The sequence below is a fragment of the Anoplolepis gracilipes genome, chromosome 5 (genome assembly GCF_047496725.1).
Source record: "Anoplolepis gracilipes chromosome 5, ASM4749672v1, whole genome shotgun sequence".
Classification (NCBI taxonomy): domain Eukaryota; kingdom Metazoa; phylum Arthropoda; class Insecta; order Hymenoptera; family Formicidae; genus Anoplolepis; species Anoplolepis gracilipes.
Genome location: NC_132974.1, coordinates 840,965 through 868,224, shown reverse-complemented (window position 1 = coordinate 868,224; position 27,260 = coordinate 840,965). Strand labels below are relative to the sequence as shown.

The 27,260-nt window shown below is 45.6% G+C and overlaps 1 protein-coding gene across 7 annotated transcripts in view; it reads right to left on the bottom strand.

Moving 5' to 3' along the window:
• Positions 1 to 903: 903 nt before the first annotated feature.
• LOC140666094 (protein groucho-like) overlaps positions 904 to 27,260 on the bottom strand; it is a 73,503-nt gene continuing 47,146 nt past the window's right edge. For 4 of the 7 annotated variants that reach the window (XM_072892886.1, XM_072892885.1, XM_072892890.1 and 1 more), the window contains 9 exons: positions 26,214 to 26,351; positions 22,322 to 22,601; positions 18,690 to 18,715; positions 4,121 to 4,240; positions 3,759 to 4,041; positions 3,423 to 3,684; positions 2,593 to 2,871; positions 1,662 to 2,265; positions 904 to 1,507 (listed from right to left, as the gene is read on the bottom strand). In XM_072892886.1, the coding sequence (XP_072748987.1) occupies positions 1,400 to 1,507; positions 1,662 to 2,265; positions 2,593 to 2,871; positions 3,423 to 3,684; positions 3,759 to 4,041; positions 4,121 to 4,240; positions 18,690 to 18,715; positions 22,322 to 22,601; positions 26,214 to 26,351 (2,100 nt within the window). In that variant the 3' untranslated portion in view covers positions 904 to 1,399. The remainder of the gene's footprint in view (positions 1,508 to 1,661; positions 2,266 to 2,592; positions 2,872 to 3,422; positions 3,685 to 3,758; positions 4,042 to 4,120; positions 4,241 to 18,689; positions 18,716 to 22,321; positions 22,602 to 26,213; positions 26,352 to 27,260) is intronic. The other 3 variants (XM_072892891.1, XM_072892887.1, XM_072892888.1) reach the window with 2 other exon arrangements.

Genomic DNA, 27,260 nt, shown 5'->3' with positions numbered 1-27,260 from the left:
TAGGGTCCATGATGAATAGTCACAAAAATACTTTATCGAATATTCTGCAAAATCCGCCCACGAACGTGGTCCGCTCGCTCGTGTGTGTGTGTGTGTGTAAATGCATGTATTGTGTGGGAGTGTGTATATTTATTTACGCACATATGCGTGTGCGTGGTATGTATGTATATGCCTATTATGGCAGTCAAGACAATGTACATTATATCAAGAATCCACGCGCATACGGCGCAACTTATAGAGTTTCTATTTATATTCGATACCGCTTGTGATAGCCGTATGAAAGCCAGTTCCTAATTAATACGCGTAATTACCGCAAAAGATCACCAAAAAAGTATCTTTCGCCGTTTTTATTTTTTATTATTTTTTTTTTTTTTTCGTTTTATCACTGTCTTTCTCCGCGCGACACGTTTATAAAATCTCAATTACAATAAAGTCTTAACGGCAGGCACAACAGTGCCATATAATTATGAAAGAATCGTTATTTAAAACTGAAAGTGTAATAAGTACAAATTATTCCTCTTGTCGGTGGTAGAAATGTCAAAGATCACATTGTTGGCTTCGATGCCGATGAACATGCGCGTTGATCATCCGTTCAACACTGTTTGCGTGATCGACACTTATCGATTTCTCATAGCCCTACAATTCCTCCGCTACATGACGTAAACATTCTGTCTACATGTGTGCTCAATATATTATATATAATTCTGCGACACAACATACACATCCCTACTTTGACAAGTCTACAACACTAGATCAGCATTCCATACGTATTCAGGTATTTCATCGCGGTGTACATACATCTCATCGTTAAGTCGAGAACGATTTCATTTGATAACGCACTCGATTCCTCGCTCCATTTCCCCTCGCAATCGCGCACGCACAAAAGAACCTAATTGTAATGACTCTATATTACATCAGTAACATATTACACAAGCGATTTCATATCGCCTCCCACGTTAAGTATAGTCGGAGGGTACTTACACGCATTTGTTTCTTTCATATTTCATTCGCTTCATTCTACTTACGATCATAGACTCTATACAATTGTATACAGTTTGATACTGTATCTTTTATATAATTATATGTCTCCATAATATTTTACATACTATTCCCTGGTAATTTAACCGATTTGAGAGCTCGTTACCAGAAATGTGGCATTTAACTCGTATTCTTGTCAAATATAGCGACCATAGTACATCGACCAAGTCTTGTCAATTCTTATCAAATTAATTCAATAATTAATTTGCCGTACAGCTTCTTCAAGTACCAGTCACATTTTGCGTACAAGAAATTCATTTTCTTTTCTCAATTCCTCCGTCATAAATCACACTGAGTGTCACAAGAAACTTTAATCGATGTTGCGTAAGTGTTTAAACGTATCGTCGAATCAATGTGTAGTTCAATATATCACTTCATAGACGGTGGCTTTCTTGTCGCCGGATCCTGTCACGATGTATTTGTCATCCGTAGAAATATCGCAACTGAGCACCGAAGATGACTCTTTCGACTGAAAAAAAAAAAAAAAAAGTAAAACAAAAACGCTTAAAATATTATACTCTGTGAAATGAGAGATAATAATAGATCGCGTGCGCAAAGTGTAGAAAAAAAAAAAAAAAAAAAAAAAAATAATTTCGATTAATAATTTCGTAACAATAACCAACCTGGAAAATCGAGGCCCCGTACGGCGTGCGCCACGCATTAAGTAAATTGTCCTTGCCGGTGGAGACGAACCACTTGCCACATGAAGCAAAGCGTAACGACAACACGCAAGACTCGTGCAGATGCAGCTGATACTTGTCCGGCTTTGTAGCGTGGAGTACCTCGACATTCGAATTTTCCATACCCACGGCCAACCATTCGCCAGTCGGGCAGTATCCCAAGGAGAATATTTGAGACGTAAAGTCATGCTGCTGGAGTTGTCTGCCTTCCCGGAGATCCCAAGAACGTACGGTGTTATCGAGACCGCCTGTCCAGAGTTTCGAGCCATCGGCAGAGATGTCGATGCACGAGGCGCCATCCGTGTGACCTTGGAATTGTCTGACCAATGTTTGATTCTGCAAATCCCACACGGCGATGTTGCCGTCGCTACAGCAGCTGAAGCAAACCTTCGAGTCCGGCGATATAGCCAGGGCGTAACACGCCGGAGCCGAGGAGGTCAATTCAGCCTTGATTCTTGGTGTCGGGCTCGCCAGATCCCAGATGCTAAGATTACTCGCCTCGCCGCCCACAATCAGCGTTCTGCCGTCAGGTAACAGTTTCACCGACCTAATATCGAACAAGCGTTGTATTACTATAACGCTTAATGTTAATCCCGTTAAATACCGCCACTTATGCATGCTTTTAAATAATTATTATCCTCCCCGCGCGCGTTGATACGCGAGAACGGGGAGGAGGAAAGGAGGGAGATAAATGCATACGGAAAATGAAACGCGGTAAATCGATGCCGCGTTGCTTCGACGGATGATATACAGCCGGCGGACACGACTAAATGTCATCCAGAATTCAGTCGAAAATTAATTACATCGACCGCGGTAGGTAGTTAATGTGTGTCACGAACTGCGAATGAAGACACGTGTTACTCCATCACTTTACCTGATGTAGTTGTCCCGTTGCAAGCAATCGAGTTGGGAGACTGGCTTCGCGCTACCGCTACCGCCTTGACTGATGTCCCACACCTTGACGCAACCCTTGCCACCGGTGTAAACATACTTGGTTGGATTCGAGATTGTCACGGCGCAGACCACCTCGCCGTGAGTGAGCGTGTTTATTTGACGCGCATGACGCGGTATGCCCGGGCCAATGAGTGCGTCCTGCGGAAACGGTACCGGCTGCATCTGGCCTTCACTAGACACGTGAAAACTGTACGCACTGCTATGAAAAAAGAAAATTTTTTTTCCATAAAAATTACGATAAATATATGCTAATAAGATGACGTTTATAAAAAAGAAAAGCGATCTATTTACAACAAATTCTCGAAGTCTCGAGCTGAGCCGCGAACTAAGCCGACGGAAGAAGAGAGCAGGTTCTTCTTCGCATTTTCTTTATACTGATTATCACTATCCCTACTGAAGCTTTCGATCAAGTGTGAGGAAACGGTCGCGCGAGAGGGATTTTATAGCAACAAAGCTTCGAGAAAATTCTCGAATTCTCTCGGCGCTTATTTTATTGTTGTCTTTAAATTCAAAGTCATTCTTTGTAAGAGTAGCTTATTATTTGTTGTTGTTTGTCACCTCTCGGGTGACCGTTCTTTTAGAAAAGATGGTTTAATTTTCCAGCGCTTTGCGGCTGGACGTGCCAGGCGGCTATGTTGGCGCGCTCTGATTGGCTAGCGCAGCGATAAGCGCGCGCGAGTGAGTGAGTGTAAGGGCCGTTCGCGAACAAAGACAAATGGCAGCAAATTGTTAAAAAGGAGAAACACTCACGGTTTACCGCCAGGAGGCACGCCGAGTGGACCAAGAGGCGCTCTCATGCTGGCGTGGGGATCATAAAGTTGTTGAAGAGGTGGTCTCGCAGGGTAGCCGTTCAGCGCCGCCGGAGGATAACCCAGCATGTCCACGTGAGGTCCCGCTGGAGGATGATGCGGTGGAGGATAATGCGGAGGATAAGGACCAACCACTGAGGCGGAGACCAGCGGTTTGCTGGAACTCGATGGTTTCAGGCCACCGGAACCGGAACTACTACCACCTACGATACAGTAAACCAACTTGGTTTTCTCTTGACGTTCTCTCCTCACAGTTCCTAATGAAATCAACACCGACCTGCGGACGTGGGTGTAACCGGTTTCGAGATCGGTGTCGTCGGTTTTTCGCGTTCCTCCATCTTCTTGGCCGAGGGGGTGCTCGCGTTGCTGCTGGTGCCGCTTCTAGGCGACGGCGGTGGTACTTCCTTCTTTACCTGACCGCTCAGAGCTACCGAGGAAGGACCCAGCTTGTCGAGACCGTTCTCACGTGGCGACGCTGTGCCATTGGCCGTCGGACTGGTCGGACCCTCGCTCGCGTCGTCCACCACCAGGTCTTGGTCGCTCTTTTCACCATCGCTTTGCTGTCGGGGAGAACACGCGCGACTTTATTAAAGTGGATCGCGAATCACGGATCATGGAGCACCAATCTTAGATACTTACATGGCCTATGTCCTTGTCGTGCTCCTTCTTCATCTTCTTTCCTAAAATATGTTCATGCTGAGGATCGGGGGTACTGCGTGGCCTGTATTTCTCTCGTTCAGCTGGCGATATAGAGTTTCTCTGCAACACAGATCAATCAATATTCAGCGGAGTCTTTAACAAAGCCATTCGACAAGAACGCGTTGCGATTTTCATAAAATCTCTTATCGACGAGAGAGAGAGAGAGAGAGAGAGAGAGAGAGAGAGGCGATCCGCTCTCATCTCGCGCAATTAATCCGATTACGAAGATTTGCAGGATTTATTCGTCCAAGATTTTTTTTGCGGGCCGTGTGATTCCACTTCCTCGATAGATTTCCACGGAAATCGTATCGGGAACGAACGACTTCTTGCGGCCGAGGGGGAAGGTCGACGGATGGAGGGTAGAACGACTAAATTCCTTCCTTCCTCTTTCGCGATTAAATAAAACGACTTTCCCGTCCGATGGGTGGAAGAGGTATCGACGGAATTACTTATCCCTCGGCCCGTTCGACCTCCATTCGCTCCGAAATGAACAAAGAATAATAGGACGGATCTCGTTCGAATAGAGTTCTGCTTCTTTTTTTTTCTATCTTATTATGCACGAGTAGCGAGAAAAACATTGGCATTTCCGTTTGCGAAAGTTGGTGAATATACTAGGTGTCTGGAGCTCTTTACGCATTTAATTTTACTTCTTTTCTATTTCATTCCATCTTTTCAATATAATTGTATACTCTGTTGAAATAAGATATTTTTTCTCCAATAGAGGGATTCTAATTAAAAAAGAGACTTTACTTGAAGTTTTATTGTGGAAATATTTTTAATACAAATATGAAATAAAAATCAGATGGACTATATTTGACTTATAAAATTTATAATTCTTTACGAACGTTTAAATAAAATTATTATTATTATTGTTGTTATATACGTGTACATTGTTTATTAATATTTTATCTAGATCTTTAGTTTTCAGCATAATAAAGTAAAATAAAAGGAAAATCGTCGACCGATAATTTTCATAAAATTCGGAAAGATGCATTTTTCGAAAATGCAAAAATCGCTCAAGGGCTCGTCAATCGAGAAAAGCCCTCAAAGTCCGAGATAGCACGACGAGAAGTTTTACGGGCGGCAGTTTCGCCGTCGACAGAACATCGCGCACTATCCGCATACCTCTGTGTGCATGTACATATATATATGCATACACTTATATAAATGTGACAGAGCCCTTGTACCCTGTCTCCGATAACTGCGCGCCCCCATCTCGCAGACCCGTAAAGCACCCCATCGCGTCCCCTGGCAGTCGGTGTCGAAGTAAATCTCCTCTTCTCAATTACCCTTCGTTTCTCATTCGCTACTATCGCGTTGCCGTTGCTTCTCCCGCCCTTTCAGTCCATTACTTTGACGCCTCGGTATCATCCCCCTCTCGCGGTCGAGAAGACGTCGAAGACGCTTCGAGCCGAAAGAAATAAAAAATGGCACCTTGAAAGAGAAAAAGAGAGAGAGAGATACGAATACGCTCGCGAGTATCTCCAGGCGATTAACGTACGAAATTACATTCCGCGCGGTATCGTACGCGCGGTCTTGTCAAACAACGTCGAGATATCGCTCGAGAGAACGAATATGAAATCCCGCGACGTGGAAAAATCAGGCAATCGTGTTCTTCCGTTCGCGACGACGATATAGTGACGGGAAGACAAAAGCCGGAGGGTGAACAGGAGGAGGGGGTGAGTCCCGCAAACACGCGCTCTGTTCACGTCATGAAAGGTTCTCGGAAGAAAAAGATTCCCCAGGAGCCGTATTACGTGCCTCTTTCGAGTTTTCCTGGCGAAAGAACTCCGAAGAGAAGAGAGACAGAGAGAAGAAGAAGAAGAAGAAGAAGAAAAAGATGAAGAAGAAGAAAGATCTTTTTCTTTCGATTTCTTGCGGAAAAAGAGTAGTCTTCTCGTTATCTGAAAATAGTCGGTCAGCTTATCCAGCTGGAATCCACTGAGGCAGACGAGACAATTGTCGCGTCGCTTTTAAGATAATCCTAGAAAGTAAGAAACGTCAAAGTAATCCGAAATATTTTTCGATTTTACAGGTACAAAAATAACATTGCATTTCCCTTCTCGGCAATTTTTAACGTAAAGAACTTTGTATGTATATCGCAATGTCTGTCTTTGAATTGTGTCGCATGTCTAAATGAATCGTGGGCTTGACATTTTTTTTCTATTCATCTTTTTCTAGAAAAAAAATGTATGTAGAAAATTTCTAAATATGTGCTATAAAATATATTTAAATAATAAAATAAATTAAATATGTGTTTGTTATATTATTATTATTGTAAAACGAACGATTCTAATAGATATGGATTATTAACTATCGCGATGAAAAATTTCCGCGGAAGGAAATCGCGGCGCGATTCAGTTCCTAGGAAAATCATGCGAAAATGTACACCACCTCTTGGCCGCAGTCGATACCGCTAGTAGTAATATGTACCCGGAAGTCTCGTCTTTCGAAGAGGTAAGCGCATCCTTTTTCTCCTTCTCCGCGTCTCGACGCCGATAGCTCGCAATGTCGTTTCCCGTTTCTGTACTGTCTAGCTCGTGTTGCGCTAGTGTATGCGCGTATACGGTACACATATATATTTATATATGTACATCGTACACATATACGATGTGAGTATATATATCTCCGCGAAGAAATGATACACACGCGGCCCGCCTTCCATTCACGTAAGTTTACTTACACCTCTCCCGTCTGCTATCCATACCACCTTCTCCCACAAAGAGGATTCGTGCCACGATCAATATGGGGGTTGGTACCCCTGGGGAGGACGAGGAAAAGGAGGGAGAGGCAATGGAATGTAGGAGGAGCTGCGGGTATACCGTAGATATATAGACTTTGTAGTGTTAGGGACGACTTGGTCCGCAAGCAGGCAGAGGCAGGCAAGCAACTTGGCAAGCAACAGCAGGCACCGAAGTACAGTCAGGGGTGGCTCTTTCGAGGGTGAGACGTGAACGGGAGGAACGGGAAGAAGGGGGGAGGGGGGCGATGGAAAGGGGAGACGGCTTTGGCCGTGTGCATAGTATTGGGGTTGGCGGTCGCAGCCATGAGGGTGGTAAGTGAGTGAGCGACTCCTTCGCCACGGCGCCTCGTCTCGACTCAACCACCCTAACCTTACGGATATATCCCAAGCCACCGACCGACCGACCGACCACCCACCCACTCACCTTCTCTCTCCGGCTCCTTCGCTCCTCTTCTCTTTTCTCTCTCTCTCTTTCTCTCTCTCTCATCCCCTTACTGCCGCTACTTACTCGCGCGCTCTCACCCTACCGACCAACCATCCTCGCATCCTGCCTGCCTGTGGTGCCTGTTTCCCTATTCCTCACTCCATCCTCGTCATCGTGGCTAGGACTTCGAGAGAGAGAGAGAGAAGGTTACGAGCCAGAGTCGCGTCTCTCAAGACCCCGCAAACCCCAGCTGGTACAAGATTGCACCCAGTGGCTCTCAGCAGCGTCGTTGTCATCATCGTCGTCGTCGTTCTCGAAGGAACGCGCCGGGACGAGTAACACGGAGAAATTGGGATTCCGCGCGAAAGCGACGCGATATCGTCGACAGCGGCAAATACCCATGGTTGATGGACATTGCGGGACTTTACGCCGCAACGAGAGATGTTCGATTAATGCATTTCATGTCGGTAAATCTCCGAATGTCGAGCACGTCAGAAACAGAAGACAAGACTCCTTGTATATCATCAACTTTAAGATTTACGTCGCCCGAATTGGCCGTACGAGATATTTGTATTGCTAACGAAACTTTTCGACTTTTTCTTTTCCTTTACGCTAAAGGTATTTTGTATATGTTATGACAATATCAAGTTTGACTATTCAATATAGATAAACATATTGCCTGCCACTTGTTTCGCGGTCTCGCGGTCAAACTCGCTTGAGAACATAGAAAAAAGGGTCCGAGTATTCAATGGTTTGATCGCGATTTTCGTTTCTGCGCATCGGCCGATTAATTTAATTGCCGAACGAAATCGCGTCTGCGAGCTATCGGTGGCAAGATTCATGACAGGATCTGGACTGCAAGCTCGCGCAATTTCGGCACAATATTCAGCGACTATATATATCGCGCAGCTTGCATCGCGGATGCATGGAATTTTTTATGACTCCGTCAGACGGGACGATGGTAATCGGTTCGCACAATCTACCGCGTACATGTCACTGGATCAAATCGATGCGTTCGTCACAATAGCAATTAGTACACGCGCGAATTTTTATCATCGTCGCGGTAGATACCCACCACGCACGTTTCAACCGAACCGATCTTTCTCTCATCCAGTCTTATCCAGGACTCTACTTAATCTTGTAAAACGTGACCTGATAACCCTACCCATCTGCCAGGGATGTTTCGAGTTCTCAGCACCACCACACCAAAAAAATCTGTCCCCCCCCCCCTGATGCGGATGACCCGTGCGAGAAATGCAGCTCGGATGCGATGCAGCGCTGCATTTACTGCAGATTATTGGCTTCCCTACCACCGTACCACATCCCCCACAAGTCCTCCTTCCATCCATAGTGTTATTTTTCTTTTAATAACAAATATATTTATAATATATTATTTTAAAAATGCATAATTTGCTTGGCTTGCTGACTTGTTTACAACACGAGCGCAATATTATCAAAGAAATATTTTTTTTTAAATTCTCTGAATCTCATAAAATTCCATGAGAATTCCCTGATTTTTCTAGTACCAAAGAAATCTCTTTTAAAGAATTTTCCAGGTTTTCCATGTTTTTCCAAGGAATATACACCCTGTTATCAGGATATACCTGCTCGACGGAAAACAAGCAAGTAAGTTCTGCATCTCCTACATATAAAAATCGGATCTCATAAAAATTTCAGATAAAGGATTCTACTTAAACAGCACTTGGAGTATATTTTCATAATAAATACAGTCCCTCGCTTTGCGATAGAAAATTTATTCATTACAGAGGCTACTGCTTGCCGTAATTCTGCGTGCGGATTATCCCCGTGAAATTTTCGACGGAAGAACGCGTTCTCTCGCAATCGGACTTACTCAAATTGAACGACATATAAATAAAGCTCACACGCAACGCCGCGAATCGTACCAGACATTCACAACGCTATGATTTATGACACTGCCGTAAATAGTAAAGTTCCCTTTCTCTCGGCGCGTTACTCGCGTTGTATACTCTCGCGCTGTGCTTTTTCCCCTTGGCTTCTCTCTCTCTCTCTCTCTCTCTCTCTCTCTCTCTCTCTCTCTCTCTATCGTTCTCCTTTTTTTTCCCGTGTCTGCCCCCGGAGCGGCAGAGAGTCCCGTGGTGGAATTTGCATTTTTAAATTAACTCGCGTCTGTTTGCAGCTATCTCGGCTCGGCGGCGCCGCGCTGCTGGGCTCTGCAATTTTATGCGGCAACGCGCGTCCCATGGCTCCCGCGTATACACACCATCTCGTCGCTGGTTCGTTCTTTCTTTCGCATATACATGTATATATATATATATATATATATATATATAGGCATTTCCATCACGTGATCGATAGTGCAACAGTTATCGTTATCGCGCCAACGAACCGGCGGTTACGAACGCGTTTTCGTCCAAATTTAGTTCGCGCGATAAAAACTGCGAGAAAAAAAAAAAAAAAAAAAAAACGAAAAAAGACAGAGGCAATTTCCGTTTTTTAATGAATATATAACTTGAAAAAAAAATGACATTTTTGAAAAATTGTTGTTTTCTCCCCCCCCCTCCCCCTCTACCTCTACCTCAGCCCGATCGAAGCCTCGAGGCTCAATTTTCATTAAATTTTCATACGAGCCAACCGCCCTCGAGCAACGCTCCCCGTCCTTACGATCGATCGATCGACCGTCACGCTTCTCGTAATTACTGCTTTTAATTACGTTTTTAATTACGAACATGGTTCTGACGCGAACCGCCAAGGCCATAGCGCCGCGTGAATACCTACTCGACCTGATTGCGCGCGTGATTTTTCAGTGGGGAAAACGCCGATGATGCGCTCGTTCGTGCGCGGGCGTTGTCGACGACGAAACTACCGAGTCCCGAGCACCGATGGCTGGAACACGTAAGTGGTCTTTTACGAAGCAGTAGCTTCCTGAGTGAGAGAGAGAGAGAGAGAGAGAGAGAGTACCGCTGAGGCCGAGACGACACACAAAGGATGATGCAAGGGGATAAAAGACAGAGAAATCGAGGAGGTGAGAGCAGGTCGGAGAAATAAGGGGCAAACAGAATAGCCTACGCCATAAAGTGCCTGCGCGTTATCCACGAGGGAGGAGAAGAGAACGAGAAGAAACATTTTTATCGCTCCGTCCAAGAGAGAGAGAGAGAGAGAGAGAGAGAAAAGTTGGAGGAAGCAAAGTAGTCGACGAAGCAAGGGGACGAGGACAAGCGCGGTGAGAGGAGGAGCTACGGGTAATTGAAAAGCCCATGGTGCATCCCGATCGTCGCTTTATTTCGCGCGCACGCTCGGCGGTACACCGGAGCTTCTCTCCTATTATCTCACCCTTCTACCGACCGGTCTCGTCTCCTCTCTCCTTCTCACGCGCGCGCGCGCGCGCGCGTTCTCACCTTTTGCACGTCGCAATAAGGACGACGAGAAAAAGTCGAGAAGGAAAAGAGGGGCGCGAGCAGATGCCCGTCGAGGTAAGCCGGTGAGAGGAGAGAAGAAAAAAAAAAAGAACAAAAAAAAAAGGTCGTACGCAACAATGCCCGCGGAGGTGCATTCTCGCGCGATTACCAACGCGGCGCGGAGGGGCCCTTAACGAATGGCTTCGTAAACCATGGGCGCTTTAAGGTCATTACGCATCGCAAAAAAGAGAGTTAATGGACGTCGTCGAGCCTCACTGCCGGCAGGAAGCGAGACGGAAGAGCGGAAGATGGGGAAGTAATAGAGAGAGAGAGAGAGAGAGAGAGAGAGAGAGAGAGAGAGAGAGAGAGAGAGAGAGAGAGAGAGAGAGAGAGAGAGATGAGGACCGGTTGGCCACCCGTCGCCGATCGACCGTCTGATTTATAGCGGTAGTATCTTCCACCGGAAAGACGTGAACGCGCAACCTCATTGGCTTCCTACATTAGTGAGTTAAACATTATCCCGCGACGCGTCGTCCTCTTGAACGTTCGCCAAAAAGTAAGCACGTGCGCATATGGTGATTAAGACCAAAAAGTCCGAGCAGAATACAGTCAATCGGAATTGTAGAAGTGTGTGTGTGTGTGTGTGTGTATGTGTGTGTTGTAATAGTATACCAAATTTCTTCTTGAAAATACGCAGAATAAAAATTATACGGTACAGTAGTCCGTGTTCTATACGTATTTATTTCGTTGCGTGAATTTCTAACAAGAAGCACGGCGGGTGTTCGCAATTTTTTTTAGTTTTTTTGTCTGCGAATTTGCGTATCGCGCACGTTATGTAACGGACGTTATGTTGGAATAAAATAATGATCCTTCGCTATGTATCTCGCGTTCTCGTTTGCAAACTGCATCCATCGCGCGCCGTCCGTTATTTCCAGCGGGACGTTTTTAATAACAAATCCACGCTTTCGCGGCCGCTCTCTCTCCTCGTCGTCGCTCTTCCGCTTCTGCTTTTTTCTCTTTCGTACATCTCTCTCTCTCTCTCCTCCCTTTTGTTCCCATCGCCGTTCCATTGCGGAAAAAGCTTTTTACAGCGCTGTAGAAAACGCGTTGCATACAGTACGCAGCACAGTCGGCCGATTATATTGTGAAATATACACAGAGACGTAATTACACGGCGGTCGATCTTTGCGTCGACTGCTTACTACGAACGGCATTTTACGGCTGCCTCATTAAATTACGGAGTAATTACCGGTCGACGAATTATTAAAAAGCTTAGTCGGCCGTTAAGCGCGCCACGAGTCGTAAAAGTGCGCAAGAATAGTCATGATACGCGATCTTACGCGTGTATATATCGAAGCACCTCGTACAAACATACACACACACACACACACACACACACATATATATACATGCTAATGAAATGTCAATAAAAAATTATTATATAATATATTTTAATATTTATTTTATATTCTGCAAAAATAAAAAGGTTCGAGGCTCTAAAAGATGTTTAATTTGAAAAATGAAAGAGCTCTCTGCTCCCCGTTAATAAATCACGAGGGGGAAATCACGCGAGCAGAATGGAAGCGAAAAACTAGAGTTAATTTCTTGGTTAAAAATTGTGACACCGGGGCTTATATCGTGCTACAAACGGCGGGCGTAAATATCAGCGCGCGCGAAGCGGAACGAAAGCCACACGAGCCGGGAGAGAATCGATCGTAAAGGACCGCGACGAAGCGATTCGCCGTTGAGGTACTGTTGTTAAAATTGCTGCCAACCGCACCTACGTACCGTGCTATGCCGGTGTAATAAATACCGGGAGACGCTTTATTCCGTTTCGCAGAATCGTCATCGATCGCTGCAGACGCGCAATGACTATAAAACCGCCGATCCGTTGCGCTCTGATTGCGATCGCGACACGCGCAACATTTTATATATATGTATATGTATATACACATACGTCTGCGTGCGTGTGTGTGTGTATCATTGTCTCTTTTTTTTTTTTTTTTTTTTTTCTGACGGTTATACGTTTTGTTGCCAATCGACTGTAAAACTAGGACGTGTTACAAAGTGCCGTGTTGCGTTTATGCTACCGTCGCTCTTTTGCAAACATAATCTATCATTTCACGCATCTTTCGTTACGCTAATTGATACTTGAAATAATTAAACATCTTCCCGTATATTTATTACGCGATTTTTTATCGCTCGGTATTTTCATCAAAGCGTCTTGTATTAGGTAGTTGCAGAATTTATTTTGAAAAATCGGTATAATAGGCAAATAAAATAGAAAGAGATAAACGAGCTTTTTTTTTTCCCACATTTCCCATGACGAATTTAATCTTCCCCCAATCTTCTCCGATTTTCATAACGATTGCGTCGCGAAAGAGAAAGGTACTTAAAAAAAAAAGGGGGAAATAAAAAGAAGGAAGAATAAAGTGAAGCCGAAAAGCGGACGCGACGAGGCGTTATTAAGGTGCCATGATGTTTTTAATTAATTAATTCACGGAAGCCGCAGATTCACCGTCTCATAAATTCCGGTGTCGAGAGTCCGGGAAGAGTCCCTCCCTGCGAAGGGTGGAAAAAGACAGGAAGGGTATAACCAGGAAAAGTATGCAAAGTATTTAAAAATATTAAGTATCCCCGAGAGAAGAGAGGATATTAAGACAGAGTCGGAGAGAGAATCGCTCCGTTTGGTGGGGACTAGAAGATCGTTTGAGTTAAGAGTGGAAGGGGGGGGGGAAGGGGAGGAAAGGGAGGGAGAGGGTGAAAGTGACAGCGACGTGGAAACGGAATTACGGGATCGGCGTGGTGGAAGGTGGTAGCAGAACGTTTCAATTAGTAATTAAAACGTGCCGTGCAGTAACCCTCGCCCCAACCTCTAGTCACCACCCCCTGCTCCCTCGCCGCCACGCGGTACGACGAGGCTCTTGCTCTCTCGTACCGTCGTCGTCGCCACCGCCGCCATCTTGTAAATTAATTAATGCGTTCCTAACGAGATCAGAGGCGTCGGTAAAGCAGGAGGGTTGGCTAGTTCTCTACTTTGCCCGCTAAAGAACGGGGGTGAGAAATTCAAGAGCGTAACTCGCGTTTCGCGCACCCCGCGTCGGATAAACTTTAAAATATTCTCAGACCCAGCAGTCTTGATTAAATTATTTTTACAAACTACCAGATAGCTTGATAATTCGGTACGGAATCAAATATTTAAAAAAAAAAAATTACTAAATAAAATTTTAAATAAATAACTGATGCAAGCTTTTAACGTTTCGCAAATCTCTCTAATGTTCTTTAATATGTTTGAAAATTATTTTAAATTTTACAGTTACATTGTAAAATTTTGTTTGAAAATGTATCGTTTTTAGCGCGCATCTGCAAATTGAACTTGTCATTCATACAGGAGTAATGGCGAATCTTGACGGCAGTTTTTCGAAACGCCCCTCCTATCATCGTCACAGCCCTGGGCAAGAACGAATTAGTCTGTTCCCGGGGGTAGACAGCAGAGACAGAGTGTTAGTGGAAGGGGATGTTGGTCGGGGGCTCGGTGTCAGGATCTCTCGACCCTTTCATCGGCGCTTCACCCGCTTACATAATGCAGCCACTCTAATTAAAATAAATTACACTCTCACGCGTCAGTTCGCTCTTTTATCTCTCTCTTTCTCCCTTTCTCTCCCTCTCCTTCTCTTTCATATTCTCTCTCGATCCCGCATCCGCGCTCGTTCTTTCTCTGTGTTCCCCTCCTCCCCCTTTCTCACTACCCTTCTCTTCTCTTCTCTTTTCTCCTCGCTAGCTTTTTTTCGCTCTCACCCTGTCGCTTTTTTGTACCACACTTTCGACCACCACCCGGGTAACGCCTCCTCTTCCACCCTCTCTCTCTCCCCTTGCTCGTTTATTTGCACTTTATTCGAGATTTAATTTACCGACCTCCGGCGACAGCCTCGTTGGTGCGCGCTCGACTCTGTGATGGGATTAAAAAGGCGGGTAGGGGATGATAGGATGGAAGAGACCGAGGGAGACGAAGGGGGAGAGGCGAGAGGGTCGCGTAAAAGTTGAAAAAAGAGTAACGCGCGCGCGACCGCGAGCTTCGCGACCAATGGAGAACGAACTGCCGGAAAATGGCTGAACCAAGGAAAAAGCGGAGGAAGCGTACGAGGGGGTAGGGGTACGAACAATCGATATCGCGGCGTCTCGATTCGTAGCCGATTTTCAATTCCCGGAACAGCGACCGTGTACCCTAACACCACAACATCGCGACAGAGCGCGAGAGCTTATACACAGTAAATAACGAAATCGATTTCGATTAAACGTTTAAAATCGTTCCTGTTTTCGAGATATCAGGGTCGTTGGTGCGGTTGCGTGACCTCCGGGCTACGAAATACCATCAGAAGAGAAGGGAGGCAATTTTTTTTCTCGATTGATATTTGATCGCAATTAACGCTCGGCAAATCGTAGCGGCATCATATCCCCGAAATAAGCTATAAACGCGTGTATATATTGTTACATCTGTGCCAATGTTTAAGGAATCACTGTACAAGATTAATAATTAATTTTTATAAAAACATGTAGGTATGCGATGAAAGAAAAGGAAAAGGAAAAGGAAAACTTTTTCTTTATCTTTGCTGAACCATACAGATGTGCTCGCGAGAAGACTGTCATTGCTATCTTTTAATCGCTGTATATTTTGTAATTGTTTAATTACACGTGTTTTCCCATTAGAAATGACGTATTAATAAATACGCGAATAACAAAAAAAAAAAAAAAAAAAAAAAAAAAAACACAAGGGTAAAACTATACAATATAATGGACTTTGATCACGATCAATATTGGCGGAAATTATTTTGACATTACAACGAAATCAATCGTTACGATCTCTTTGGGTATCTTCCTCGTCGCTATCGAGATTACCAGCTTTCGCGATAATTTACCGTAGGGGCTGATGGCGAAACGACGCGTAAGTATCGTGCAATTCAATTAAGCTCGCGCTTAACGTTGAAGGCAAATTAAGAAAGCCTTCTCCTCCCTTCTCGGTCTGTATCGGCGCGATAAAAAAATATTTCGCGGTTGCCTCTCTTTTTTTTTTTTTTTTTTTTTTTTTTTATACAAGAAACAGCCGCTTTACCGTGTTTTATGAATTCGTTACAAGTCGACACCTCGATGAGAAGAAGGGTGGCGAAAAAAGATTGTCGAGTAACTCGTAGAAATTCGGTCCCCCCCTTTCTTTTTTCCCCTCTTATCGCGATGACGATGACGATGTTAACGTCGAGACGTCGACCTATAAGCATCGTAGCTTCTTTTCCGCATCCTCGAAAAGCTCCGAGGTATTCCGCAACGCACAGAGTAAATATCTCTCGGGTCGTGAAAAATCCTGAAAACGGAGAAGCAAAGCGCATCTCGCGCTAGAAAAAAAGAGTGAGAGAGAAACGAGATGGGAAGAGGAAGGTAAAACTCCCAAGAATGAAAGAAGAGGACTTTACTGGTACGTGAATAATAACGACTCGCATTCTCTCCGGCTGTCGCTGGTTTTCGAATTGAGACGCCAACTCTCTCTCTCTCTCTCTCTCTCTCTCTCTCTCTTCTTTTCCAGTCTCTCGACTCTTTTTCTCCCTGTACAGTCATATATAACCCCTTTCTCTCTCTCTCTCTCTCTCTCTCTCTCTCTCTCTTCTGCTTTTTCTCAATCTTCTTTTTTCTCTTTTTCTAGCCTCTCTGACGATGGTTTGCCTCTTTTCCGCAAGCACCGTTCTTCCTCGTCGATCCAATCACGAGATCGGATTGCACGGTAGAGGATGAAGGCGGGAGGAGCACGGAAGGACATGAAAATGCAGTTGGGGTAACGAGCCGCCGAGCGGAATAGAAGTTTTATCGTGCAGCCTGCTCTTCACGTTGCTGTGGAGAGGAGGTATAAATTCAAAGTGACGCGAAAAAGCGGATCGATGGGAACGTAATTCTTCGCTCCTCGGAACTTGGTAAGTACGGCGTCAATTTGTTCGATGGCTCGCAACTCCCTTTCCGTTAAAAAGAAGGCGATAGACGTCTTCGCGTCGAGAGATCGGACTGTCGATCAATACGGTATACATGCGGTGAAACATCTTGATAGAACAAAGGAGGTAGCGAGCTTTAAAAGGGGGTTGTACACGCGTAATCCTAGCTCTTTAGCATTTATTATTACTTCAATTAACGCGTTAAGTGAAACAAAAGAAGGAAAAGATTAATGAAACTTGGCAAGAACCGATCGTCCAAGTCTAAGGTGTTTCTGGAATGAATGAAGATATAATAAAGGACGAACGCGGAAAATATGTAGCGAGGATAATATAAAAAGACTTATATCTGCCCGACAATCAGTAATATTATATGACGTCGAGGCGAGTAACCCCATTAGCATTCATATTTCAATTTCACAGCCCTCAGGGTCGCAGTTTGAAACTGTGGAAGAGGTACTCAGTCGGAGCGACGAACGGGGGGAGATAAACGGAAGAGAATTCACACAGGGAAGAGCCAAAGAGGAGAGAGAGAGTGATAGATAGATAGATAGATAGAGAGAGAGAGAGAGAGAGAGAGAAAATAGGCACCGACAGAGAGGGGGAACGTAGGGGGCGAAAGAGGAGAGCTAATATCGATAGCAACCTATTACCATCTATCTCCATACCAATGTAATGGACGCGCAGTCCCGATTATCAATCCGTAATAATTGTGCATATTAAACGGGCGCTAATTATCGGGCTGGCAACGTGCCGCGGGCGCCATCGCCATCGAATTGAACGAGTTACAACTCGACGGCCCGCTCTCGTTCCCGTAGTAAATTTCACCGCGGCCGAAAGAGGATCAATAAACTCCCCCTCCCCCTCCCCCCACGCCGGATCCCCTCTAAAAAAAAAAAGCGAAAAAAATTCGTCGCCAGCTCGGGTGCGAAAATATTCGCGAAATCAAATATCAAACTGTGTTTTTCGCGATTCGCCAAGTGGTATGCGAATTTTTCAACGAGCGTGAAACCTTAATCGCCCATTCGTTTCGCCGCATCGCATCGGTTAATGCGGGAACGCTGTTACGATGCGCGGGACCGTTTAATCGACGCCCGAGCTAACTGCGCTCATCGATATTCATCGATCCTGGAACGAAAAAAAAAAAAAAAAAAAAAAAAAAAAACAGAGAAGAAAGTAGGAACGATAGGAGGATGAAGGGAGTTCCCGACCGCGGCGGCATCGATTCGCCTTTTTCGCGCGAGCCTTTTGCCGAGCGATCGACCGATCGATCGGTAGGACGATCTCGCAGGACACTCGAGAGACCTGGGGGAGGGAGGAGGGAGGGGGGAGAGGCGGAGAGCCGGAGAGCGCGGAAACCCTCGAGCGCCCTCGAAGCTTTTTTCCTCTCCGGAACGCTTTTAATAAACGCGCGCGCCGCAACTAGCGGACGCTTTATGTTATCGAAGAAGGAGAGAAACGCAGAGAAATAGAGAGGTCGAGAAAGTGAGAGGGAGGAAGAAAGAGGGAGGGAGAGAGAGAGAGAGAGAGAGAGAGAGTGAGAGGGAGGGCATCGGATGGTCGATGAAAGCGGAAGGGAGTGCTTTTGACGACGAGCTTTTTATGGCCCTGTGTTCCGGTGTTCAGGCTTTTATGTCCATTCCGCGTTTCCTCCTCCTTCGTCGCCATCTCCGCCTTCCATCCGCTTTCCGCTCTGCTTTTCGCTCTCTTTCCTTTTTCTCCGCGCTATCGTGGCGTGTATCGCGCTAATTCCCTCTTTCGTTTCTCTCTCGTTCGTCCATCTCCGCTATCATCCAATAATATGTCGCGCTTAAGCGACAGGATAATTTCGCTTTATGAGGTGAAATTTTACGTACTTGGCAGTACCAGCGACACGACAGTCTCTCTCTCTCTCTCTCTCTCTCTCTCTCTCTCTCTCTCTCTCTCTCTCTCTCTCTCTCTCTCTCGTCCGCGATAAATAATAAAATTACTTAATATTTAAATAAATGATACTCACATGTCTCTCCTCAGCTGGATTGAGACCTGCAATGTAAAAATTTCGTATGAGTTACGTTATAAAAATCGTACCATCGTTAACACTACAGATAGATACATCTAAGTTTTTTCAGATATCATTCCTTCAAAGTGGACAGATCTGTCCCTGACAGAATGGACGCGCCATGGAATGTTTTTCATTATTATTACAACGTCGAAGCGAATAGAGTCGGCGATATGTCGACGGAATCTTTTTCCGCGAAAAGAAGGAGATAAAAGAAGCCGGGAGATGGAGTACGCGAGACTAGCTAAAGTTCTCGAGGATTTCCGAGACAGCGGTAGAGAGAAAGAAGGAGAGAGAACGAAGAAAAAGAAAGACGGGCTGGAATAGGGAGCGAAGAAAATCCAGACGGAAAAGCTTTGTCCTCGAGAAGCTGAGTTCATAGTTTGCCCTCGCTCGATTTCCCCAGCCTCTCCTTCCCCTTCTCCTTTTCCCTCCTCCTCCTCCTCGGTTAGTACACTTCGGTCTCGTAGGAAATATCTTAACGATATCTTTTTCCTCCTGTTACCCCATCCCACTACGAAGTAAGAATTACACGAGCCGTTTATGTTCCTGGTGCACCGGGACCACCATAAATTGCCTCTCTTTTCTCCCGCGACATTAACCACCGCGGAAATAAAATATTTTTATTGACGCACAAGAGACAGAGTTTCGATATCCACGTTATTGAGGCGCGGCGTCTCCTTAAAAATAAGTTGCACAATAAAACGCGCATTTTCGTCGCACGATGAAACCTTAATTCCTAAGCTCGCATTTGGACGACATTATCGAGTATCTACATCGACCATCTACATCGCGGCGAACGAGTGCTTTTACTATTATAGTCCTTTTAGTCCATCAAATAACGGGAATGATAGTTCTCGGGGAAAAAGGTCTTATTGGGCCGGAGAAATTTCTGATATTTTTCCGGATACCGTTGTGAATAGCAGACGTAAATATCATGCGGAAGAGGCCTCGAGGATCGGCGTATTAGGGGTTAAAATCCGGCAATACACGTCCACGAGAGCAGACGCGTGCAGCAAAACGGAGCAGTTTCGAGAGCGAGCGAGAAGTAGCCTTATTCTCTTCGCGCCAGTGTAGACCTCGCTAATGCCCGTCATCCCCCTTTTATCCTTCCTGCTATCCGGGCCAGGAAACTCTTTTCTCCTCCCTCACTCCACTACTCTTCTCTCTCTCGCACGCGCGCTCGTAAACGGACACGGAAGAGCGCGCATAATTTTCTACTAAAGCGTGAAGAGGTCGTCGAGTATTTCCGAGAGGCGTTTTAAGGACCCACGTACTCGCATCTCGTCTCCCATCTTGGGGCGAGCTCGCTAAAAGTACCGAGGACGTATATATGTATGTATATACATATATATATATATATATATATATATATATATATATATATATACAGCTCGCCCGTTGGTCGAAAAATTATCGCGTAAAGAGCAGTATATTTTCGAGTATTTAAATCATCCAACGAAAATCCGCTTTGATATTAAATATTGTCCTACTTTTATCGAGTCAGTAGATGTAAACTTTGCTAAATTGAACGAGAATCAACGCTGCTATTATAAACTCTATAACAATGGTCAACGTTATATTCTAATCGACCATAAAAACTGTCAGCTCGTAAGCTCGCTGAGCGAGTAGAAAAGAAATACCAAGTCGTGTACAGCCAGCCGTTGACAGATATTATGGCGAATGTGTCGAGAGATGGAGCCGTTTTAGGATGAAACGTGAAAAACCACCGGAGGGAAGAGCAAAACGATAACGGGGCGCGCTACGCGTTGGTAGAAACAATTCGCTCCGGGCAATGTTCCGGAAAGAAGGGAAGAAGTTTCAGTTGTCACGACAGAAATTCCGAGCCGTTACACGCGTCTCTCAGTTCGCGCCGAAATCTCGTTTCAAAAGAGTATCTGCGCGATCGTTGACAATGTGAACCGCGCCAGATTTGCTTCTTTTTCATCGCGCTTTTTCACTCTTTTTCCATTTCAAACGAAGCGCAAACGTATGTTCACGTTTACTTTGATGAAAAAAAAAAAAAAAAAAAAAAAAAGAAGATAAATTTATAGAACGAGTACAGTTCATTGGGACAAAAGAAATTCCAAATATAATGTCCAATATATTATCTAATATTTTGCAAAAATCTTGTCAATTCTGAAATCACGTCCGTTGAAGTGATTGCCCCAAGACTGATGGATATTTCATTACGATAGCCCGGCAATAGTCGGAAAACGCAAAACAACACGCGAAGCAAACCGGCCGGAGGCTATATGGTACATCTAGCTTGAGTAACATAGTTAGGTGCGAGCGAGTCGAAGGGAGAGGACGGCAGGGTCAGAGTAGAGGCCATCAGGGAATAGAGACAGCGAGTAAGGGCGGCGGACGCGGGAAGGCGGAGGGGAAGGGTTGTGGAAGTACACTCGTGTCGAGAGGAGATTCTGAGTGCTCTCTTGAGAGATGGTTGTGGTTAGAACGAGACATGCCGAGCGAGACATCGGAGAGGAGCTAAGAAGCGCGCGAGAATAAGAGCGAGAGAGAGAGAGAGACGAGTCTGAAGAGCACCGCGCGCATCTTCGTCAGCGCTACGTGAGGCCCTCCCGAGAGCGCGAACGAAGATCTCGTACTCGCGTGACGTGCCAACGAGAAAGATGGGAAAGGAAACGAGATAAGGGAAAGAGAAAGAGAAAGAGAGGACGAGGACGAGGACTTAAAACCCTCGAAGTAGATTCTCGAGGTCAAGATCGAGAGTTTCAGGAGCTTCTCTCGGATTTAAGCACGGTCGTTTGCGTCATCAGCTCGAAACCGATTTAAACTGTATTTAAAATAGCACGAGAGAGAGAGAGAGAGAGAGAGAGAGAGAGAGAGAGAGAGAGAGAGAATGCTCTGCTTAATTTCAATAACTTGCGAGCTCGGTCTTGTGGCCGATCGTCTCACTCGCAAAGTAAGTCCCTCTCTTATCGAAACCTTCTCACGAGCGTTTTCGTCCCCTTACATCGACGACAGCTCTCAACGGATTAATCGTGTTTATATACGTTCATCGTCGCTATATGTATACCGCTGAATCATCGATGTGATTACGAGTGACGACGAGCGCGGCAAAACAACGCGTATCGTCTCACGAGAGGATCGGTTACCGGATTATTCTCGCAAAAGAGAGTGCAGATAAGCGATTGAACAGCAGGTAGCCGAGTTAGGCGAGAGACACGAGGCGAAACTGGATACTGGCAACTCGTTCCACGAACCAGACGGTTGGATGATCGTTTGGCGCGCGAAATCACGAGCGACTCGCTGAGTGCGCGAGAGCTGTCTGACAGTCGAGACATCGGAATCAACGGACTTCCACGAATCGAATCTTCTCTATTAACACGGTTGACCTCACGCTCGTTGAGCGATTCTATACGAGAACGAAAATTACAAACAACTGCTTTGCTCGCAATTTTTAACGCCAAATTTTAAGTTTCTGCCACTCTCGGGGTCAAGGTTTATAAACCTTGTCAAGTTTAACTATATACGGCAAATATAAAATCTCTCTTCCTCTATTTAATAAATTTTAATATTGTTAAAATATTTAAATAATGCCAAAAAATGTACTGCGTATGACTTACCCCCGTTAGGCTTGAGATCGTCAGGCTGACCTCGATGAAGATCCGGCTTCGTCAGCATCGACAGTGGATGGGCGGCAGTACCTCCTGGAGTGGCGCCCGCTCCCGGGGGGATGCCCAAACCGAGAAGTGCCGCGGACGCAGAAGTGGGGACTGGTATACCGGCACCCGGGCCCAATCCAGGAAGTCCGGGTATACCCGGATGTGGTCCCATCGCTGCGCCAGGCGGCAATTGTTGGGCGTGCATTTGCTGCAGCAGTCTTGGCAAATCAGGCCTCTGTTGCTGCAAATCGCGAGAAAAATTTCGCGTGCAAAAAATAATATCACACTCTTTCGCGCAAGTCACTCGCGATCATCATCGCAAATATATAATACAATATCGCCGGGGATATCATCGTCGGCCGCGCTATCGCCCCTCGTCGATACGCGTCGCGAAGCATCGCGTAAAAAAAAAAAAAAAAAAAAAAAAAAAAAAAAGGATTACGCGTCTGCATGTACGTATAGATATGCGCGCGCGAATGTATATCACTCGGATCTCGATAAATTTCCAAGATTAGATTAAATAAGTGGCGAGGCAATTAACGGGCTCGAGAGCGCGTAACGGTACCTCTCGAGTATTTCCGCTGTAATTACCAGATAAAAGCGAACGGGTATTATTCCGCGAGACGTGAAAAAAACGCGATGCGCGGGAATCGAGGCGATCATCGCTAAGAGCGCGGCAGATTGGAATTGAAGGGGGCGGGTAGGATGGGGTAGAAAACTTTAATAGCGCGTCGATATTATCGTCGATGGCCGTGCTATGGCTGCACCGCAAGAGAAAGAGAGAGAGAGAGAGAGAGAGAGAGAGAGAGAGAGAGAGAGAGAGAGAGAGACGGGGAGTGGAACCCGATAGAAGAGTTCGGAAATGATTTTTACGGGCTATCGGTTTAGCACGATGGTGTAGTGTGTACGCTGCCGCAGCTTCGTTAGGAGAGTCTGTTTGCCGAACGTGAACTCACGTTTCCAACGCGGACAAATGCATAAGCAAATAAAATCGCGCGAGCGAGCGAGCGCGCGCGGATTTAAAAGCACGGCACGATGAGTCCCTCCCCTTTTTCTCTCTTTCTCTCCGCTCTCTCTCTCTCTCTTTCCACCCGTCATAATTGATCAAACAATTTCGTTCCCGCGAGAGGAGACAGGAAAACAGCGAGGGAGCGAACAAAAAGCAACGCAACGATAATTCGCTGGAAAAATCGCTCTGCTTAATTCCGGTCACGATCGCGCGTTCTCTGCTGGTTTTCCTTCCCTCTCCCTCTCCCTCTCCCTCTCCCTCTCCCTCTCTCTCTCTCTCTCTGTAAATTTCTCTCTTCTTCTCGCTATCGCCAGCCGCTGCCGCCGTTACGCGAAAATACACTTCGTTACAGTCAACGGAGAGGCAACTTTCCATTAGCAAAGCATACAAATTGCCGAGTAAACTCCGGTAAGTTTGAGTAACCCCCGCGTTCGACCTCGCTCGGGTAAATCAAAGGCTGCGAAACAAGTGGAAAGACTTACGCGTTCTCCCGCGTTCTCGGACGAGCGAACGCAGGCGAAAAGTTTCGCGAAAATCTTAAGCGTATCTCGCCCGTAGTTTCCTCGTTAGTTGGACCAAGCCGCTAGACAAATTGTGGACCTGTTCAGCGCCGTTTTAACGGTTCGTGAATCATGGGCGGGGGAGGAAGGGGAAGGCGAGAGTAGGAAACTCCAAACTGCGAGAAAGAGAGAGAGAGAGAGAGAGAGAGAGAGAAGGGAGGAAGGGAGGATGGGTGCGCAGACGGCGAGTCGGAAGAGAGGAGGGTATACTACACTCACACCCCCGCCTGTAACCATGTACACTCGTTAAGGCAGGCCGGAGCGAATATTCCGGGGAGTAGTTTGCCGAGATAATTAAATGGCTTAACGATATAATAACCTCGCGTCGAGTGTCGACTGTCTGAATAAAGAGCCACCCGCAAAACATACAAACAGAGAGAAGCGTGTATAAGCGAGCCGGTGCTGCTGTGCCACGTCGCGTCTGTGTGTTGGGAGACGGAGATTGAGTCGAAAAGAGAGAAAGAGAGAGAGAGAGAGAGAGACAGGAATAAAGAGAAAGAAAATAAGGAGGAAAGAAAGAGAGAGAAATGAGAGAAAGACGAGAAGAGACCGGCTCTACGGTACACACGAAGCCGTTTGCGAAACCGTTGCCAGAGATTCGAGGAAGTCGGAAGCCCCTAGGAAACGTTCCCAGTTTCCACTCTTGATAGCGATAATAATCCTGACCCGAAGCTGCTATCCTCACGGATCCAACTTCCACGCGAAGTGTTACCCTCTTACCCGTACCAGGAAACCACACTCATCTTCGCGTTGAGATTTCCTCGTAATACCATAGCAACGCGACCGAGTGACGAGAGCGGCGCTTTGACTCGCGGCGCGAACAAATTGTACGAAAGTTTCCGAGGTGCAAATTTCGTTTTGCAAGCTTTTGCTAACGAGCAAGAAAATATACGCGAAAAAAAAAAAAAAAAAAAAAATGGTAAAGTCTCTCTCCCTGGAAAAAATTACATTTAAAAAGTAAAATAAAATACACGCCACTTATGATATTTTATTTGTCTGTCATTGTCCAATTTCTTCGTTAAAAAAAAAAAAAGAAAAAAAAAAAAGTGTTCTCAACTCTTTTATTTCCAGATATAAAGTAGAGCTGCGTCTTAATACTTATGCGAATCTTCTTCGCGGCACCTGCTGCCAAGACTCGTTCTCAGCAGTTTTCACTATCGTCATCGTCGCCACTTGCTGACTCGACCAGACGACGCAAAGCTACAGTCGAAAGATCTAGGGGAGAAGCGGGGGAGGGGGGGGAGAGGATCGTCTCGACTTTCTTATATTGCGTATATCGTTGACACTTGATAAGCGCCTTTGAATACACAGTCGTCACAAGAAGAACCGCGATCGATGCAAGGTGCATTTATGCAAGCGTATCTATTACGAAGGCACATAAGTCAATATCATTCGTGATGTCGAAGCTTTACAATGACGATATTCCATTCGTTGTCTGTAAAGACGTATCAATATTTACAGCAACAATCGATTATCATAAAAGAGAAGATAGACTATCCGCAGTGAAATTGAACACGCGAGCGTCGAGCCGGTCGCAGTTTGTCCGATTCGATTCATCCGATGTACATAGCTAGTAGGATTTAAGAGAAGAGAGTAGACTAAGATGAGTGGTATTTCGGAATCCTGCTAAGGATTTGCCGCACGTACCCCGACAACGTCGCAGATCCCTGCAAGTTTCGCTGCGCGCGGGAACGAGAGGTCGTGGGATAAGAGGAAAGAGGGGCTGGAAGGGGTGGCTGGAATGCAGATTAGTCGGCGTTCGTGCATCGTAACACTATAACCTACCCCTGGTGGCCTGGGAAACCAGACGGGAAGACTCCGGATAAGATTCAGGGGAGAGACGGCTGTATATAGGTGGCGAGAGAGCGGATGCGATCGGGGTGAGGGGTGAGGGGTGAGGGATGAGGGGTGAGGGGGCGAGAGATCGAGAAGGAGACGGGGAGAAAGAGCCGGAACGGAGCGGAGGAAGAGAAGCCGGTGGCTTAATAGGGAGGAAATTGAGTGCTCGAGCAATATTGAGGAGGATTCGGGATTCGCCAGGATCGTATCCGTCCCGTCCGCTTTTGGATTCCTCGGACGTGCATTGGCTTCCAACGTGGCGTACACCCGCAGGGGTTCTCCATCTCGCCGCGAATGCTTTTCACGCTGAAACGCACCGCATATCATCGCGGGGGCTGCCACGCATCCGGACGAGAATGCCGCGAGCGCGATCCGACGATAATACCCGACAACAACGGGGCCCTGAAAGGTCCGCCTTTGAAATGAGGGATATCATTGCACTTACCCCGATAATCGTGTTCAGCTCGGTCATGGTCACTTGTTTGGCTCTGTCGACCGCCGTGGCGACTTGCTGCTGATGCTCCTGCGAGAGAAACGGCAGGATCTGTACGATGATGGCGTTCAACCTTTTCGCTATCTCCGTCTGAAAAGAAAAATTTACCGTATAAAATTATTAATATAATAATATTAATAATATGTATCTCAAGTGAGACAAATTTTCTAGCTTTACTATTACACATCACGTATTTTTCCTTTTTTACTCAATTAAAATATTATTAAGAATCAAAGAAAAAAAATGAGAAACAAAAAGAATATATATATTTTGTCAGGCACTCAGTGTATTTTTTCTTCACCAAACACCAGTGTTACGACGAAGAAGCCGTTCGATCCGACACTATACGAGTCTTCGCCCGGGACCCCGGGCGGCTTGTTCTGGGTCGTTAAGAAAGGTAAGGGCTAGCTTAACGCGCCCTCGCGAAGGAAACGAGTGAAGATACAGGTGCGGCATAACCGACTGAGGGTGTTTACGACGCCCTCCGGCTGGAAGAGACTGCCGGGAATTAAATTAAATCCAAGCAAGATTGCCACAGTGGCGTAGGCATTCGAATGTTTCAAAGCTGTACCGTAATTTCCCTGCAGTTTCAATGCACTATTCTCGGCTGGTTTTTATGTCAATTTGAAAATGATTGAGTTATTTTAGATTTTTAAACAATAGATATACATCTAAAAATTGTTGATAAAATTTAGCAATTATTTAGTATTTAATTGTATATAATTATGTCTCTATAATTAATTATTCTTTCGGCATATTTTTCACATTTTCTGATCTACTGACTTCCACTCTGAATTAGCGATGGGTGATCTCGATTTGATTTTCAGAAAATCCATCTTTCTCCTAAAAAAATCGATTCTTTTTTCTATTCGATTCTTTTTGTAGGAAATCGAAATTCGATCTGTTGATGTTTGATATTCCTTATACGTACGTTTAGTGGTGCCAAAATCGATACCGATACTACTGATGATATGCCAACTGATTTAAAATGATCTTAAT